Source organism: Nicotiana tomentosiformis, chromosome 9, assembly GCF_000390325.3.
Source record: "Nicotiana tomentosiformis chromosome 9, ASM39032v3, whole genome shotgun sequence".
NCBI lineage: Eukaryota > Viridiplantae > Streptophyta > Magnoliopsida > Solanales > Solanaceae > Nicotiana > Nicotiana tomentosiformis.
The window spans coordinates 37,030,859-37,047,195 of NC_090820.1; the positions used below are offsets into that span (position 1 = coordinate 37,030,859).

Consider the following 16,337-nt stretch of genomic DNA (forward strand, 5'->3'; position numbering starts at 1 on the left):
CACTAGTATATTTATTCCATCATGTTGCTATAGGTAAAGTAGCAATCCTTGGCTATAAAAGCCAGGAGAGTTTGTAATAGAAGACACCTTTTTCACTGGGATTAAGAATTCATTGTGTTTATCTTTAAAAAGCTCACCTAATATCTTTGTTCATCATCTTCTATTTTTGCAACATAAATACGTGCATTGTTATTTTCATATCAGAAGAATCTACTTGCCCTTAGAACCATACATAAATTCAACTTTATCCGATTTTTCGGGTAAACAATCTAATAAAGATTAAGTTATCAATCATTGAATTCAAGAATTGTTTTACAAGCATGGGTCTTTCTACTCTAAAAATTTTGAGGGTATTTGAATTGACTTTTATTACAGGTCAAATTAGTTTTTAAAGTCTTTTTAGTTTTTTTCGGTGTTTGACAAAATTAAAAAATAATTAAAATAAATAAAAAACTATTTAAAACAAGTCAAAAGTCATGAGCGGGACAACTTTAACTATTTAAGGTAAAAAAATCACTTTTTTAAGCTACTCTATCATTTGACAAAGCAAAAAGGAGTAATAAATTTTTCTTAAGAATAACGTGAAGACACACGTGATAGGAGTTGGATGACATGACACACGGTTGGCGAATTTTTTTGATTTTGTGTGCAAAGTATCAAATGCAAAATGGAGTCCAATGCAACCAACCAAAGTGCCAAAGGCCGCTCTTTTCTCGTTTTCTTCTTCTTCTGAGGAAAAAAAAAAAAGAAGAACAAAACATTAACCCCCCTCCCCCCAAAATAGTGCTTCTTCATTTCTTCCCTAAAATTTCCGCCCTCTAACACATCTTATATTTAACAAAATTAATCATAAAACACTTTCCTATTTGGGAGAGAGAAAGAAGATCTTGAATTACCTAAATCTTATGGAACAACTTGTCAACTTTATTATTCGACCCCCAAGGTATGATCTTGATAAACCCCTTTTCCAATTTTGCAATTATTTTTGTTGCTAGTTTTAATTGCTACAGTATGCAAATATTGTAAAGTTTGAATCTTTATCCCAAATTCTGATGTGGGTTAGTTCTAATTTGATGTGGGGGTTTTCTATTTAGTGTAGTGTCTTACTTTGCTAATTGAAATTGTAAGACCTATGCAAAGTATATTTGCTTTTGTGTTTATGTTTGTAAAGTTTGAATCTTTTTCCCAAATTATGACGTGGGTTAGTTTTAATTTGATGTGGGGTTATCTGGAGAATTTGGGGATGTGGGGGTCTACTTTTTATGCTTCTCTTTATTGTGTACTTGTCTGGTTTAGGTTTCTTGATCTTAGGAGTTATTGTTTTGTACTTCATGTGCAGAAAAGTTAGGTGTAAATCATAATCACTCAAGTGCTGAATTTCCTTAAAATTTTGAAATTGACAGGTCATTTGTTTGTGTTTATTTAGGGCCTGATATACGTTCGAGACTTGAAATATAGCGTTTTTAATCCAAACAAATGAAAATTCTGCAAGTGATTTTGCAAAATTTGTGAAATGTATTGCCTTTCCTCTTTATTTGATATTGAACAGTGCATCTTTTGATTGGATCCGCCATTGAGACTAATGACTGTGTGTTTAAGGCGTGTTTCTATAATTTGGAATTTGGAAGTATCTCTTAGTATTGCTTTTCCCGAGGGAAGAAACTAAAAGAGCTACATTATCGTGCTATTTATGGAATGCAAGCATGTTGATAGGTGATGAAGACTTCATATTTAGTACATATCCATGTCATATAGTGGGAATCCTCTTTTCAGTTTATGAAATTTCTTTTGAAATTTTGTGTATCTCATTTTCTTTCCAATTTCCGTTGTCAATTCTGAACCTAAGAATATAAAGGAGGAGATGTTTCTTAGACTTAGGTTTCTGATTCATCCATTGTGGTACACGAAAGAACTAACTCTGGAAAGGGTATTTCCAGAAATTACCTGGAGGAACTTTTACTCTTTTTACACTGGGATTTGGAAAGGGGCTTGAAGCAGCGAAATATCTGTTTCTAAGCAAGATAATTGAGGTTACTGCCAAGATAATTGAGTTCCTTATAACATGCCTTGACAACTGACCTATACCCATTTTCTTCTTCTAATTATTGTGCTATAATAGATGCTAATCTTAAACTAACGACTCTACTTCCTGTGTATTGCAGGGCTGAGTATGATCCTAAAAATGACCTACTAGATGAAGAATTCATGCTTAAAAGGAAATGGTACCAAAGGAAGGATCTGGAGGTGAGTGCGTTGGTAATTAATATCCTGTTATTTTCAGTTATTTTTCTCTGAAATTTAGGTCATGTCAATGTTTTATTTACTCATTAAATAGACTATTTCCAATTAATTTATTTACTAGTTCATATATTTTCTGTTTATGTTTCCCAGAGCTGGTATTAGTTATCAAAAAATATTTTATCTACTCATTGAATAGACTATGTATTTCTTTAGCCGTGTTTACGTGTATTCTTTATTTGGCTCTGTGTTGTTAATAACCAAGTAATGAGTTGGAGAACTAATATGAGACAGTTGACGTTGGAAAACTAGAAAGTGATAATGAAGTACATTTACTAATATGAAATAGGTTGATAGTTGATCAAGTAGAGACAGATCTAATATTATAATGGGAGCAAAACAAAGAATCATAGTTATCTGATCAATTTTCAGACTTATGTATTCAAATATAAGCCTCTCTACCCCTCCGGGGTAGGGTTAAGGTCTGCGTACACTCTACCCTCCCCAGACCCCACTAGTGGGATTATTACTGGGTTGTTGTTGTTGTTGTTGTTGTTGTTGTTGTTGTTGTTGTTATTGTTGTATGTATTCAAATATAAAGTGATGTTCATAAAACAACGAATATAAGCAAAACTTAATAGCTGGAACTTTTTACTTTGTTAATTTTGACCAATGGAAAGAAAAAATCTGAATACTATTTTGTAACATCAATATCCATGGGAACTGTGTTAAATCCCTCTGCTCTTCATAATTAGGTTGTAGAACCTGACAGATAAAGAGGCATGCTATTCTCTAGAATGATGTGTTGAGAAGCAACACGACAATTGCTATAAGTAATGTCCAAAGAGGAACATGCTTTATGGAGTAAAGTCATAACAGAGAAATACTGTGCGGAGCTGGGGAATGGAGAAGCGATCGCATCATGATGCCACATGGAACTGCCTTACGCGAAGAGTTGGCAGATTTCTGTTAAAACATGTAAATTGAAGTGGGTGGGGGCAAGAGTTAACTTTCGGAAGCAAAGATTATCTGTTGACTCCCTTTATGTGAGGCTTTCCCGATAATCATCAACATGTCATGCCAACAAGGAGAAAGCACACCATGAGATCCTTATTAAAAGATTACAAAAATCATTTCAGGAAAAAAGTTCAATCCTTCACTTATGGCTATAGGAAATTAATAGAGGTTGATCTTGTCTTTTTGTTTGTGGTCTTTGTATTTGCTTGTTATGAAGGGGAGCCTTGGCGCAACCGCGCATAGTGGGAGCTTAGTGCACCGGACTGCCCTTTTATTTGTTTGTTTATATGGACTCCGAAGAATTGTGTGGTTACCTAATATAAAAGCTATAGTTTTTACTATTTTTGTTATTGGACCAAGCTTGTGAAATGGATTGCGGTGAGACTTGAACTTACAACCTCTGCATGCGCTCTGATACCATGATGGATTGTGTGACTACCTCATCTGAGTGTTTAAGTTGTTATAGACAGTATACTTTTTTTAAAGACTTATTTATAAACTCTTTAGGTCATTGCTAATGTTATTGAACAGTTCACCTTTTCTCTGTATTTCGAGTTACTATTTAGTCATTTTAACTTTAATGGCCTTACTGATTTGCAGGTTAAAAATAGTAGGGATGATGCTCTTAAATGTACCCATTATATGCCTCTTATTCGTCCAGAAGGAAAGCTACTGCCTTGTGTGATTTACTGTCATGGAAACAGGTTAGTGAAGGTTAAGTAGTACTCTTCCTGTTTTTACGCTAGAAAATTACTGTACTTTTCCTTTGATGCAGCGATTATACGGAGAAGAACTTTTTTATTTATTTATATTTTGACTTCATTTAATAGTTTTCTTTGCTAAAAAGTTGTTTTGGATGATCCTTTGGCAGCGGATGTAGAGCAGATGCCAGTGAAGCTGCTATTATATTATTGCCACTAAACATAACTGTTTTCACCCTTGACTTCTCTGGATCTGGAATTTCTGGAGGCGAGCACGTTACATTGGGGTGGAATGAAGTGAGTAGCTGATTATTCTATTTGAGATTCAAATGAAAGCTTAGACCTGTTGATAAGTTATTGGATAAATGCTGCCTGTGCCTATTCTATCTTAAAATACTTTAGAGAAGGTGATTAGTTGTTAAGTCTAAAGCATTATTTGAGATTTGCTGTGCAGGGTCTTGTAAAAAATAGAGACAAAATTGTTTCCTCATCCGCAACTGATAAGCCTGAAATATAATGCCTTAGCTTTTGGTACCATAGCTGACATTGTTTATCTATTTCTTCTCCTTTTTTATAAGTCAGTGCTGTTTACAGTTTTCTTTATGCAATGTTTACAAATATGGACAGCATAAATAGATAATGGAAGTGATAAGAAGTTATATCTCAGAATATGAGGCTTAGTATCTCGTTAGAAAATATGTGGCTTGATTAGTTGGTTAAAAACATGTTCTGATTTATTTTCTACTTTTGTCTTCCTTTTTCTTTTTGTGCTTGTGGCGTGTTAGTGAATTGAAGTTTGTTGACTTTCTCTTTCTGAAATTATTCATCTTTTGGCCCTATTATAATGAATGTTAATATATTTGTTCTAATTATATATTGGATGAACTTTTGGTGCCTGTCTAGCCAGAGGCGGATCTAGGATTTCTAGTACATGAGTGCACTACTAAAAAATAAGGGTGTATCCTCTTGGTAAATAACTCAACCTTTAACCAAGTACCATTCTACCTTCTTGGAGCATGGGTGCCAACAGTGGCGGAGCCACATTCATCCAAGGGGTGTCAACCGACATCCCTTCGTCAGAAAATTACACTGTTTAATTTGGTAATTTAAAATAAAAAATAATAAATAAATATATATATATATATATATATATATATATATATATATATATATATATATATAATGACACCCCTTGACTTCTTGGTGAGTTTATTTCTTTTTATTTTGACTCCCCTTAATAAAAATCTTGGCTCCGCCACTGGGTGCCAACAATTAATATTATCCCTGATAAATGGACCTTGGGCCTAACTCAACCCCAAAAGTTAGCTTATGAGGTGAGGATTGCCCAAAACCATATAAGGAGACCAAGGACCTCAAATTCCACCGATATGGGACAACTCAACACCCCCCCTCACGCCCAGACTTGCAAACTGGAGCGTGAACAACATAAATGGGGGCCCAACATCGGTAACAATAATTGGGATGTGCCTGGCTCTGATACCATGATAAATGGACCTTGGGCCTAACTCAACCCCAAAAGCTAGCTTATGAGGTGAGGATTGCCCAAAACCATATAAGGAGACCAAAGACCTCAAATCCCACCGATGTGGGACAACTCAACAATACCAATTTTAGAAAATATGTATATAAAATATCTAAGTTTGCGGAAAGACCATAGGTTCACGTGCCCCATAATTTTGCCTATAAATCCGCCAGTGTCTTAGCTGAAGCCATGTTGTTATGGTGGATGCTATTTCAAATAATGCTGCATATTGTATTTTGTGCTGGAACATGTTTATTGTCTGCTTACCTGATGGATGGTGGTAAGAAAGCGAGGATTATGTCATTGAAATCTTGTCTTCTTGTAACCTTCACCTACTTTTTACAGACAGTCGTATTCTTTTTTGCCTATACTCTATAATATGCAAAAGAAGCTGAAGTTATTTTTTCTTTTAAATATGGCATATCAGTGAAATTACAAGTACCTAAATGCTCTTACAGACAAGCTGGGTGAGGGTGGGCTGGGTATGAAGGAGATTTTTTTTTTTGGGGGGGGGGGGGGGTGATATGTTAATCTGAGCCATGATCTATGTGTCAGAATCTTCTGCTTTTGCTGGGATGTCTTGTTGAGTTACAACTTGTTACCAACAACTGCCCGTTGTTGTTGCCTTCTATTGTTAATGAATTTTGACATTTTTTTGGTCTGTTTCTCAGAAGGATGATCTCAGAGCTGTGGTTGAATATCTGCGGACAGATGGCAATGTTTCTTTGATTGGCTTGTGGGGTCGTTCAATGGGTGCAGTTACTAGGTACTCTAATTTCTTTGCTTTTTTTGTTGATCCTGCTGCATCCATATACACTGTTTTGCATACAGATTCTTGGCATAAGGAGGGTTAACTAGCAAGTGGAATAACCTGCTGGTGATCTGTATTGTTGAAGAACCAGGGAAATAAAAGGCTTGGAGCCGCTTTTCCATTTCAAAAAAAGACTTGGAGCCGCTTTCCTCAGTTTTAATTCTGTGAAACTTGCCTTCATTGTTTTTCTTATATAAGAAACACTGGTGGATTTTTTTATGTTGGAGTAAAAGTACTGGTTGTTGCCTTTCAGATGGCCCAAAAAGAAAGTGCAACAAATTTTATAGATGTTGAAGGCATGCTGAATCCACAAAAAGATAGAAAATTGTTTAGTTGTAGTTCTTTGACATCCATACCTGGTTAATTTGGTATATTATCATTTTGATGTAAGCCTATAGCAATCTAAAGTTGGATCTAGCTGAAAAGATTTTCACTGTGTACTAGTAAGAATATTTAAATTCAAAATATCTTGTGCTATGATGTTGTGAGGCTTTAGGGAGCCAAGACTGTGTGTACAGCTCTTAGGCATACACAAGCTTCGCCGTAGGCACAACACAATGAGGCAAGTTAATGGATGAGACAAGAGAAATGCAAAATTTTCCAAAACATATTAAATCCCGTGTTTTAGGATCACAACATTTTTTTTGTGATAAGAGTAGTAAGATCATTTATCTTACTACCATTTAGCACGTTCAACACATACTTAAATTTAGTATTTTAGGATCATAAATTTGTATGGCTAAACCATTCACGTCGTTCTTGCCCCCTTAAGCACAAGAAAGGTTTGTTTGGCCAAAAAGTAGTAGTCATCAAGCGTAACAGATGAATAGTCAAAATTGGTCTTGATCTGCTAAGTTTCACATTAGATGAGAAATATTATTTTTTATTTGGTATATCAAGAGAAGATGGGATATTTCATGCGCAAGATTAAGCCTTCAGTCTCAAAGAGTTTCTTATTTGTTACGAGAAAGGTTTTCCTTTTTTGGCTAGTTAATTATTTGTTACGAGAAAGGGTTTCTTTTTCTAGCGAGCTAACATATCGATTAACTTCCGGTAATCAGTTTGACTTGACAGATTGCATGCGCTTGCAATCTCTCTACCTTTTTTTTTTGCTGTATATGGTCAGGTATATACCTATAACATTGTGCGTCACTGGTAGCCGTATTAAAGTGACTGATTTATACATCGACTTTGCAGCCTCATGTACGGTGCTGAGGATCCATCCATTGCTGGAATGGTTTTAGACAGCCCCTTCTCTGATTTGGTTGATTTGATGATGGAACTTGTAGACACTTACAAAATCCGGCTGCCCAAGTTCACTGTAAAGTTTTATAGTTGAAATATTTTTATCTGGTGCATTTTGAAATGTACTTTCTGTGTTCTTTTCTTGGGTTATTCTCATATTTTCTCTTTGCAACTGAAGGAGTGGCCTTCTTTTGTTCTGTTTTCTTCCTAATTCATTGCTCTTTCTAAGCTTCCTCCTTTCCTGTTATTTTAGGTAAAGTTTGCAATCCAATATATGCGCAGAGCGGTTTTAAAAAAGGCGAAGTTTGACATAACCGAGTTGAACACAATTAAGGTATTTCCTCTGGAAGGTGTTTTACGTATGAGTTCTGATAATATGACTTTTTTATGTTTGACAACCTTCAGCAATTGAGAAATAGAACAGTGTGTAAGTGAAGATACTGTAGGAAGTTTTCCTATTAGTATCAAGTTTTTTTTGGTGTAACGTTTTTGGAAGTGATAGTTTCATTTATTTTTTTAAACAATTTTATTGACCATCTTTGATCGTTTCTTTATGCTAAATTTTATGTAGGTGGCAAAGTCATGCTTTGTCCCTGTTTTACTGGGTCATGCTGTTGATGATGATTTTATACAGCCCCATCACTCTGATCGTGTATTTGAGGCGTACATGGTAACTGTCTAATTTACCCCCTCCCCCCTTCCGGGAAAAAAGGAGAAAAAGGAAAGAATTGGATAGTCTTTTTTTCTTTTGTTCTTAATTTTACAGACTTTATGGGTGTAAAGGCATGTCAAATGTTTCTTTTTCTTCTTGAAGTGGATCTCTGGGTTTAGAACGCCAGTTCTTTAGTGCTATGCTCCTTTATGCGCTATGTAGCAGTTAACTTTGTGTTTTATAACACTTTTCATTCTTGTAACTGGTATTTATTGCTGTTTGTCCAGAAATGACATATGCCAGTATATCCCATCTTGTTTCTTATTGTTTAGTGAACTTAATGTTGGCAGGGGGACAAGAATATTATAAAATTTGAGGGTGATCACAACTCTCCACGTCCACAGTTTTATTTTGATTCTATAAGTATCTTCTTCAACAATGTTTTGCAACCACCAGAGGATGAAGCAGGGGGTGCATTCTTTGACATGCCACAAGATTATTTTGGCAAGGTATAGTTCTATGAATCCATGTCATTATTGGTTCAAGTGCGTGGAAACTGCTGAGTTAGGCTAATAACTCATTGGATTCAAACTCTAATTATTTCCAGGGCAGTTGGAGTACAGTCCATGAAGTTGACTTTATGGATGATGTCCATGATGGTATTAGTCTTTTCTTCTCTTTTATTTCCAGCAGCTGTTTCATTTCCTCCAAATTTTTATCTTAGAGAAGGGGAGAACGGGTTTTATGTTGATTCTTCATGCTATACAAATATCGACTGTTATTCATGTTTAATTTGTTATCAGTTGCAGCTGCACCAACTAGTAGCACTGAAGATGTAATAAAGCAGGTTCGCTCCAAAAGACCCATGAGTCGGACAGAGGTAACAGAAAAACCTTCAAGTTGTTGCTTTGGTTGGTAAAATAGATGGCATGAGCTCAATTCTATTACGGAAAAGTTTGGGGGTTTTAAGAGGAGAAACTCAAGTGATGGAAAAGAAATTTATACACGGACATGTATGCTTGAATAACTTGTCAGAGTTGAAAAGAGCAGGTGGAAATGTGTAGTTACTGACTGTTGAAGATATAATATTAAGAATGAGATTTTTGTAGTAACTTAACATTTTAGATAATATGGTCTCACAATTCAACATGGTATAAGGTCTTGGATTCAAGTATCACCTCCACCAAGTATTAAAAAGAATTTCGATGTGCTTGATCGGTGCGAAATAATCAGGCCAACATGTGAGGAGACGTATTGAAGATATAAATATATAAAAGTGTGCTCTCTCTAGCAGCTTAAACTTTTAGATGAGATGTTCACACAATTCAACAGTTACGACATACATGCTTGTAACCAAATGCATGTTAGTTGAAATCTGCAATTTCCCTTTGCTTTCTTTGAAATTATAGAATTGGCTGATTCAAAATATATTCTGATGTGACCCATATGTTACATAGCATAGTCAAAAGAACTTTTGCATTCATAGGATGTTTTTTCTCTATACACCCATTTCTATGGAACTTCTTTACCTCAGTTGGTTTATAGAACTGTGCTTTCCTTTCTGTGACATACGACAATGCACGACCTGACCCCACTATTTGCTTAACTTGTGTCCACTACATTGTGCATTAAACTTTATTTATTTATTTATTTAATTATTATTATTATTATTTTTGCATAAGGAGACTTTGCTTTTCCTTGCCACTACTTCCTCATGCTCTAATCTCTATTGTAGACAATCTCATGTTCCCCTTCTGCTCTCGCCTCTGGATCTGCAATCGTTACACAGCTACTCCTTCCCCAGATCTTTTGCTTTTCTTCTGCTCTCGCCTCTGGATCTGCAATCGTTACACAGCTACTCCTTCCCCAGATCTTTTACTTTTCTTTGCCAATATTTCCGTTTCTATGCCGTTCTTTTGGTGAAAAAAGAAAGCTTTCCTATTATTCCCCTTTCCTTCACTAGTTATATTCAATTCAGATTGCTTCTTCGCACCACAATCTTGACCTCTGATCAAGCTATGTACATGGGTAGATAGGTAGTTAGGGGAGTTTTTTAGGGGTGGGGGTGGGGGTGGGGGTGGGGTGGAGAGGGTCGGTTGGCCTGCCGTTTCAATCGATCTCCTGCCGCTTGGTGCCGTTGTTAGTTCTAGTGGTAACGAGTCTTGGTCTCGTCACATAGAAGTTGGTGCAAAGGAAGAACAAGAATTTCATCCAAGGTGCCTCCTTTGGGTTGAAATTCAAGCTTCTCCTTTAACAATTCAGAGGTGATTTTTTCCCCAAGTTAAGATATGGCAGCTAGACATGCCCAAGTCATTACCATAGTGGCAAGGAGATTGTGGCAATTGCAGGGCTAGTGACTGGACAGGAATCATCCCACCCCCTCTGTTGAGAAAATTCCATTCAAGGTTGAATGATATTTCATTTTGTCTTGGAAGAAGAAGTTTAGGGGGAGATCCGTGCTGCTGAGGATTTTTGTGATGGAAAAGGAGTGATCAAAGGCAAGAAGCTACTTTAAAGGGGACAGTTAGGGGTGAGTGGGTGACAGAAAGGGAAGGGAAGGGGTAAGTGTCTACAGGGTTAATCCCAGGATGGTGGATGGGGAAAGGAGGATGAGATCAAAACAGAGAAATGCTGAGGATAAAATATTTTTTTTTTTTGGCTCTTTATACATTTTCAACCATGAACTGCGCTAACCCCAGTTAATGCGTCTGGTTGGATTCGAGTGCTTTAGGCTTCTGTGTGTCTACGTGGTGAGAAACATAGATATGAGAGTATAGATCTGTCATGAGAAACCTTTCTAGTAAATCTCTATTGCATATCTACCGTCTGCTAAGTTAATCAAATCATCTCTGTTGCATGTCTACAAAAAACCGTGCTTACTCATGAAAAAGTCTATCCTATGTTTTCTGTCTCATTCTTGTTTATTTCAATTGGTTCAGGTCCCGTCTGACATATCTGCGCAGGATAACCAGACTGAAGACCAGGTAATTCCACAAATTTCGGAATTATTTATGGAGATTTTAACAAGGAAAACTTTCTTAAAATGCTTATATTCCCCGAATGTTCTTCCATAAAATCAATCACCTGAAATATCCACTTTAACTGGAAGGAATTAGTCTGCTTCAAGAATTTATGGATATGCTTTCATGTTTCTTTGGCGATTCGGCCTCCCAATAGAGTTTGACAAAAGATGCCTGTATTAATTTTTCGATTTTGAAATGTTCGTATGGCTGGGCAAAAGTAATTTCTGCTACTTCAACTAATTCATAGTTTCATACATATTTTTCTCCAGGAAGAAGGTACTGGAACCGACTCTGTCCCATCATCTTCAAAAATGATCAGCTTTGAACTTTCCAATGGTGACCCGTTTGGTCCCAATGTTCCTGCATCAATAGATGATGATGACTATGTGGAATACTCACTTGATAGTTTGGCAGATTTTCCTAGTAATGTGGAGGAAGAAGAAAGGGTAAGTACGTTGAGGTTTACAGGATTTAGTCGCTTAATTGTAGGCTTCAGTATTCTTTCTATTCTTTCACTATTTGACCTTTTGTCCGTTGACAAAATATCAGATGTTAATGAAAGCAGTACTCGAGTCTTTAAAAGACTTGGAGGTAAAACCTCCCCCTGCCGAGCAAGTGTCCTCAAAAGTTGTCGAAGAACTTCCTCAACCTTTGCAGGACAGTAAAGAGGAGTCAGCTTCTACAAAGCAATGTACTCCATCGAAAGAAATTAGTGCTAGTGCCATAGTTTCTAATGGACATGATTCAGACGCCAAAGTCGAAGTTCAAGATACTGATAAAGTATCAGCAACTCCAGCTAACAGTACTTTATTGGCGAAAGAAGTGAAAAGCAATGGGGCGTCTTCTCATCGTGACACGTCCATCAGCAATCAAAGTTCGTCCAATGTTGACGTGGTTGATGGTACTAAAGCCACTGTGACCGTTGTAAAGAACCCAACAAGTAATATCATGGATGGTTTGTTGCGTCGTTGGGATCTCAACTTCTTCAAGAACAGATAATGGTTAGAGGATTGACTTTTTTACAAAGAAAACACTTGGAATGGATTACGCCTAGCAGAAAAAGTTATAGCGGTTATAGAAATTTGCTGTTTGCTGGATGTACATTTTTTGGGGGAGTAAATATTTGTACTTTCTGTCAGGGGCTGGTAAGTTGTGGCAGGTGGTTGTGGGAAATTGGGCGGGGGGGGGGGGGGGGGGGGCATAGGTTTTCCTTGTTTGGTACAAGTGATTCAGCTTGTATATGTATTCCCAATGTGAAGAAATTAGGCTCATAGGCCCATTGTTTGTTGTAAATTATGGATTACCAAAATGTGTTAAGTAGATGTACAGGTGATGTGCACAATTTTTTCATGACAATCTTGCAATTGTTAGCACTCAAATTTCTCTATTTTATTCAGTTTTATAGTGTTTGTGTATTGTATACAAATGGAACACATCTCATATTTTCAACATGGAAACATGCTTTTACTTTTTAGAACTCTGAAAATCTGTCAGTGTCGATGCTATTTATTTGAAGTATTCTCTTTTGGGATCTTTACAAATAGGCAACTGGATTTACGATTTACTTTTTCCTAGCGGTATACATAGGTACACTGATGGTACACGGTTATATAAATTACATACGGATTATACATATATTATACTTACACTAACTATTACTCTTACTCAATTAGTTAAATAGTTGGGTTGCCGGCTATTTAAGTTAATTCTTTTTCTCTGGATTGGATAAACAAAACATTATCTTCAAGCAGGTAAGGAATGCTTATCTGCTAGAAGTAATTTGGAACTGCACCACATAGCTTTTTGTCATTTAATCGATCAATCAATCAATTATGTCTCAATCTAATGGAAGTTTTTGTTTCCAACAAATTACTAATTTATCAAAACAGTGTTGAACCCTATGTTACTACTTTCATCGTCCGCTCCCACATTTGTCAAAGAGATTTAATGGTCAGCATATCCTTGAACTTTTTAAATTGTCTACTGTTGTGTACTTCAACTACGTTTTGTGCCAAAAGTGAAGGGCATAATGAGTATAAAGATTCCTCAGAACATTTCTCAGATGTTGGACATTTATGCTTGCTCTCATCTGCCAAAAATTGATACTAAACACAAAATGTGGTCGTTTGCCTGGCAAATTTTGGCTGGATCTTTGCCATCTTTATACTTTGCTCTGTCAAGTAAAAGCAGTATAAAAATAAACAGCAGCGGAACTTGTTGTGAATTACAATATATTACTGTAACTTATGAAATGTTTCTGTAATAGCTCTCTACATAATAATGTTAAATTAGAGAAAAAGAAGGCTCTACCATATACTTAAATATTTACAACAGTATTGGATTTGAATGGCTAAAGTATTATTAACCTGAAACAGTGTTTGTGCAATAACTGTTGATGTTTCTGTCATTCCTTTTCCCCAGCCAACAACTTTATTGCAGTATCAACCAGCGCATGAATAGTCACAGTGTGTCGATTCATTCCAACTGTTCCTGAGAAAACATTAAAGCTCTCTAGCTCTGACGTAGTTTCTATAATGTACTCCACTTCCTTATTCATTCCCAGATTTCTGAACACTTGAATGTTTGTTCTTTTATCTCTCATCATCCAGATCGACAACTCTATGACAAACCTCCTAATTCTTGGAACCTTAATTGATGGATGTTGATGCTTCCTAAGAATCTCAACAAGTTTTGCAGCCAATTCAGCTTCTTGAATTTTCGCTCTCTGGAACATGATGCTCGACTCTTCTGGTGTTATAAACTTGAATATATGTGCACCTACTCCCATCATTACTTCCTGTAACTTGTTTTCCTCTGTCATTATTGCTTTGAGTACCTGAAAAGACAAAATTCAATTAACCTGCAGTATACTATTAGGAACTGAATGAATAAGTTTTTGTATGGTACTTACAGTTGGTCCTGCAACAGCAAGTTCCCTCAATTCTTCAAAGTAACCTGATCCACTGTAGACACATAAGTTTCTCAAGATTCTTGCTGCATTTACTCGAAGCACTGGAACTTCCAATGCTTCGACGAGCTTTCCAGTGACCTTGAGTTTCAATATCCTATGGCAATTGTTCTTGCTTTCAAGTGCCAGCATAGCTAGTGCTTCTCCTGCTGCACTTCTTACTTGACCATGATTGTTAGGTATGGACTCCTTGAGGAAAATGTTGCACAACTCCTTAAGGATTCCGCCCGTGCCTCCAATTCTCTCTGTTGCATCATCTTCTAATGCAAGACTTTTCAAGATCTCTATTCCCAAGTGTTGTAGAGTAGGCTGTCTGTCCCCATATCTTAATAAGTCCCTAATGTTGCTAATAGTGAAAACTATTTCTGAAATCTCTCTCCTTAGCTCTTTACCTGTGGCGCCTGCTGTGCTCGCCAACATCTTTACGACCTGAAGAGATCGTTTTAGTGTCAACATCTGCGTTGGTGTTGCTGATTCATCTCTTAGTAATCTCTCTCCTGCTTGTGTGAACTCTATAATTTTGGGCAGAAGACCTCTAGTATTGCCTATTTTTCCACAGTTATCGTGGTCGCGAGCAAGTTTCTTTAAAATCAGCAGCCCCAAATGATTGAATGTCCAAAATCCATAATTTTCATTGTCAAAGATGATTCTCTTTTCACATATTTCATCATTTGCTCCAGTAGGCCCTCTGCTGATTTGGAGAAGTGAAGATATGGACTCCATAGCACCAGGTATACCCGCGACACGAAGAGAATTTTGCTTTTTACCAGCAAGCTTTGATATAATCTCTGCTGCTGATAGCCTTAACTCTTCTTCTTGTATGTCTTTCCAATTCAGCATCTCAACCAACCTTTCCATTACTACTATGTTTGTTCCAATCTTCTGAAGTGTGTCATCACAAAACCGTGGACTCGTAGCAAGTTTTCGCAAGATTTTAGCACCGATGAGTTGCTCATCAGGTGAGTTAGAGGCTAAGAGTTCAATAGCAAATGAAACCATATCCATCTTTAGACCATCAAATATGCTCCCATTAACACTTTTCGAATAAGCATCATAAAAAAACCTTCTGACTGAAGTCATACCTGATGGCCCCAATTCACACTCTTTATTCACCTTCTCCAACAGACTACAAAAGTTGATCTTCCATTCCCAATAGGCTTTTTCCAAGAGAAAAAGCAATGCCTCCGTGAAGGCGAGAGAATAGAATATAAGTAGAGCACTTTTCCTATTCCTCTTATCGGTATCTCCTTTGGCCACTTCACCAAAGTTCCTTAATACAAGCTTCATTAATGATAGCACCAAACATGCTGTTGCAGATAGTATTTGGAGCCAATACAGCATTTTGCTAACATTTCTTGCTACGAACATCCATCTCGCATATGGAAGCAGAGGAACCTCAGAACTAGTCCACGTTCGAGTTGGCTGCTTCTGCTTATTCCACTGTGAATTCCTTGCAATTTCTCTGTTGTTAACATGCCTGCTTCCCTTTGTAACATCAGAAATAGGCTTGAATATTGCTTTAGCAGCATTGACAATGGTTCTTGTGCTGGATTTGATCGCGCGAAAGCTACTGATTCCAACATCAGCAATAGACCATGTTGCTTGGTGTTGCCACTCAAGCTCATGACTCCTACTAAAGATTCTTGTTCCTTCTATTAACAGTATAGTAGTTATGACCCAAAAATCTGATGTATTCAAAGTGATAGCAAAACCGCCGAGAAGAACAACTGTTGCCCATATGAAACCAAGTGTTCCTAGTCCAGTTGCTGCTTTTTCAAGCACTGCTAACCTCAGAGCAAAAAGGGTAATCTTTTTCTCCGGTGCACGAATCGTTGGTCTTTTCGGAGAAACAGAATTTGTTGTGCTGCTGTTCTTTGTCTCCATTGGACTTTGAGGTTCAAAGATTGTTGGACCTCCACTTTCTGTCATACTTAACCTTCCATTAAGTTCATTTATCTCTAAATGAACACTTCCTTCGCTCTCTATCGATGATCTACGATCCATTTTTCTCTTTTTTTGGACCAAGAAAGATTGAAATTTTGGCTATACAATGGTAAATTTCGTTAGGGAAAAAACTCGAGAAAGTAGCACTTATGACATGAAGGAGTTGAGGTTTGAAGGAGAGAATGTTGTGTTAAT

General features: G+C 36.8%; 2 protein-coding genes across 4 annotated transcripts; one reads left to right on the forward strand and one right to left on the reverse strand.

Annotated features, from left to right (window-relative positions):
- Positions 1 to 678: 678 nt before the first annotated feature.
- LOC104114273 (uncharacterized) lies at positions 679 to 12,609 on the forward strand. Of its 3 annotated transcripts, none has more exons than XM_070186160.1 (14): positions 679 to 943; positions 2,163 to 2,244; positions 3,856 to 3,959; positions 4,127 to 4,253; positions 6,171 to 6,265; positions 7,508 to 7,631; positions 7,809 to 7,889; positions 8,127 to 8,225; positions 8,558 to 8,716; positions 8,815 to 8,866; positions 9,011 to 9,087; positions 11,147 to 11,191; positions 11,500 to 11,676; positions 11,780 to 12,609. In XM_070186160.1, exons 1-14 carry the CDS (start codon positions 906 to 908, stop codon positions 12,227 to 12,229), a joined length of 1,710 nt encoding a protein of 569 aa, XP_070042261.1. In that variant the 5' UTR covers positions 679 to 905; the 3' UTR covers positions 12,230 to 12,609. The 3 variants fall into 3 exon arrangements, with proteins under 3 accessions (XP_070042261.1, XP_070042262.1, XP_070042263.1); XM_070186161.1 differs by lacking the exon at positions 679 to 943 and adding an exon at positions 1,499 to 1,713; XM_070186162.1 differs by lacking the exon at positions 679 to 943 and adding an exon at positions 2,010 to 2,030.
- Positions 12,610 to 13,444: 835 nt separating this feature from the next.
- LOC104107439 (uncharacterized) lies at positions 13,445 to 16,337 on the reverse strand. The gene is made up of 2 exons (XM_070186156.1): positions 14,142 to 16,337; positions 13,445 to 14,066 (listed from the first exon to the last, which is right to left on the reverse strand). The coding sequence occupies exons 1-2, from the start codon at positions 16,200 to 16,202 to the stop codon at positions 13,635 to 13,637; spliced, it is 2,493 nt and encodes an 830-aa protein (XP_070042257.1). The 5' UTR covers positions 16,203 to 16,337; the 3' UTR covers positions 13,445 to 13,634.

What these genes read in the sequence shown, in the direction of transcription:
- LOC104107439 (XM_070186156.1), bottom strand. Translation starts at nt 16,202, where the DNA reads ATGGATCGTAGATCATCGATAGAGAGCGAAGGAAGTGTTCATTTAGAG. An exon ending in TTGCTGTTGCAGGACCAACT is followed by an intron (nt 14,067 to 14,141) that starts GTAAGTACCATA and finishes TTGTCTTTTCAG; the next exon opens with GTACTCAAAGCAATAATGAC.
- LOC104114273 (XM_070186160.1), top strand. Translation starts at nt 906, where the DNA reads ATGGAACAACTTGTCAACTTTATTATTCGACCCCCAAG. An exon ending in ATTTACTGTCATGGAAACAG is followed by an intron (nt 3,960 to 4,126) that starts GTTAGTGAAGGT and finishes ATCCTTTGGCAG; the next exon opens with CGGATGTAGAGCAGATGCCA. An exon ending in TATGGATGATGTCCATGATG is followed by an intron (nt 8,867 to 9,010) that starts GTATTAGTCTTT and finishes ATTTGTTATCAG; the next exon opens with TTGCAGCTGCACCAACTAGT.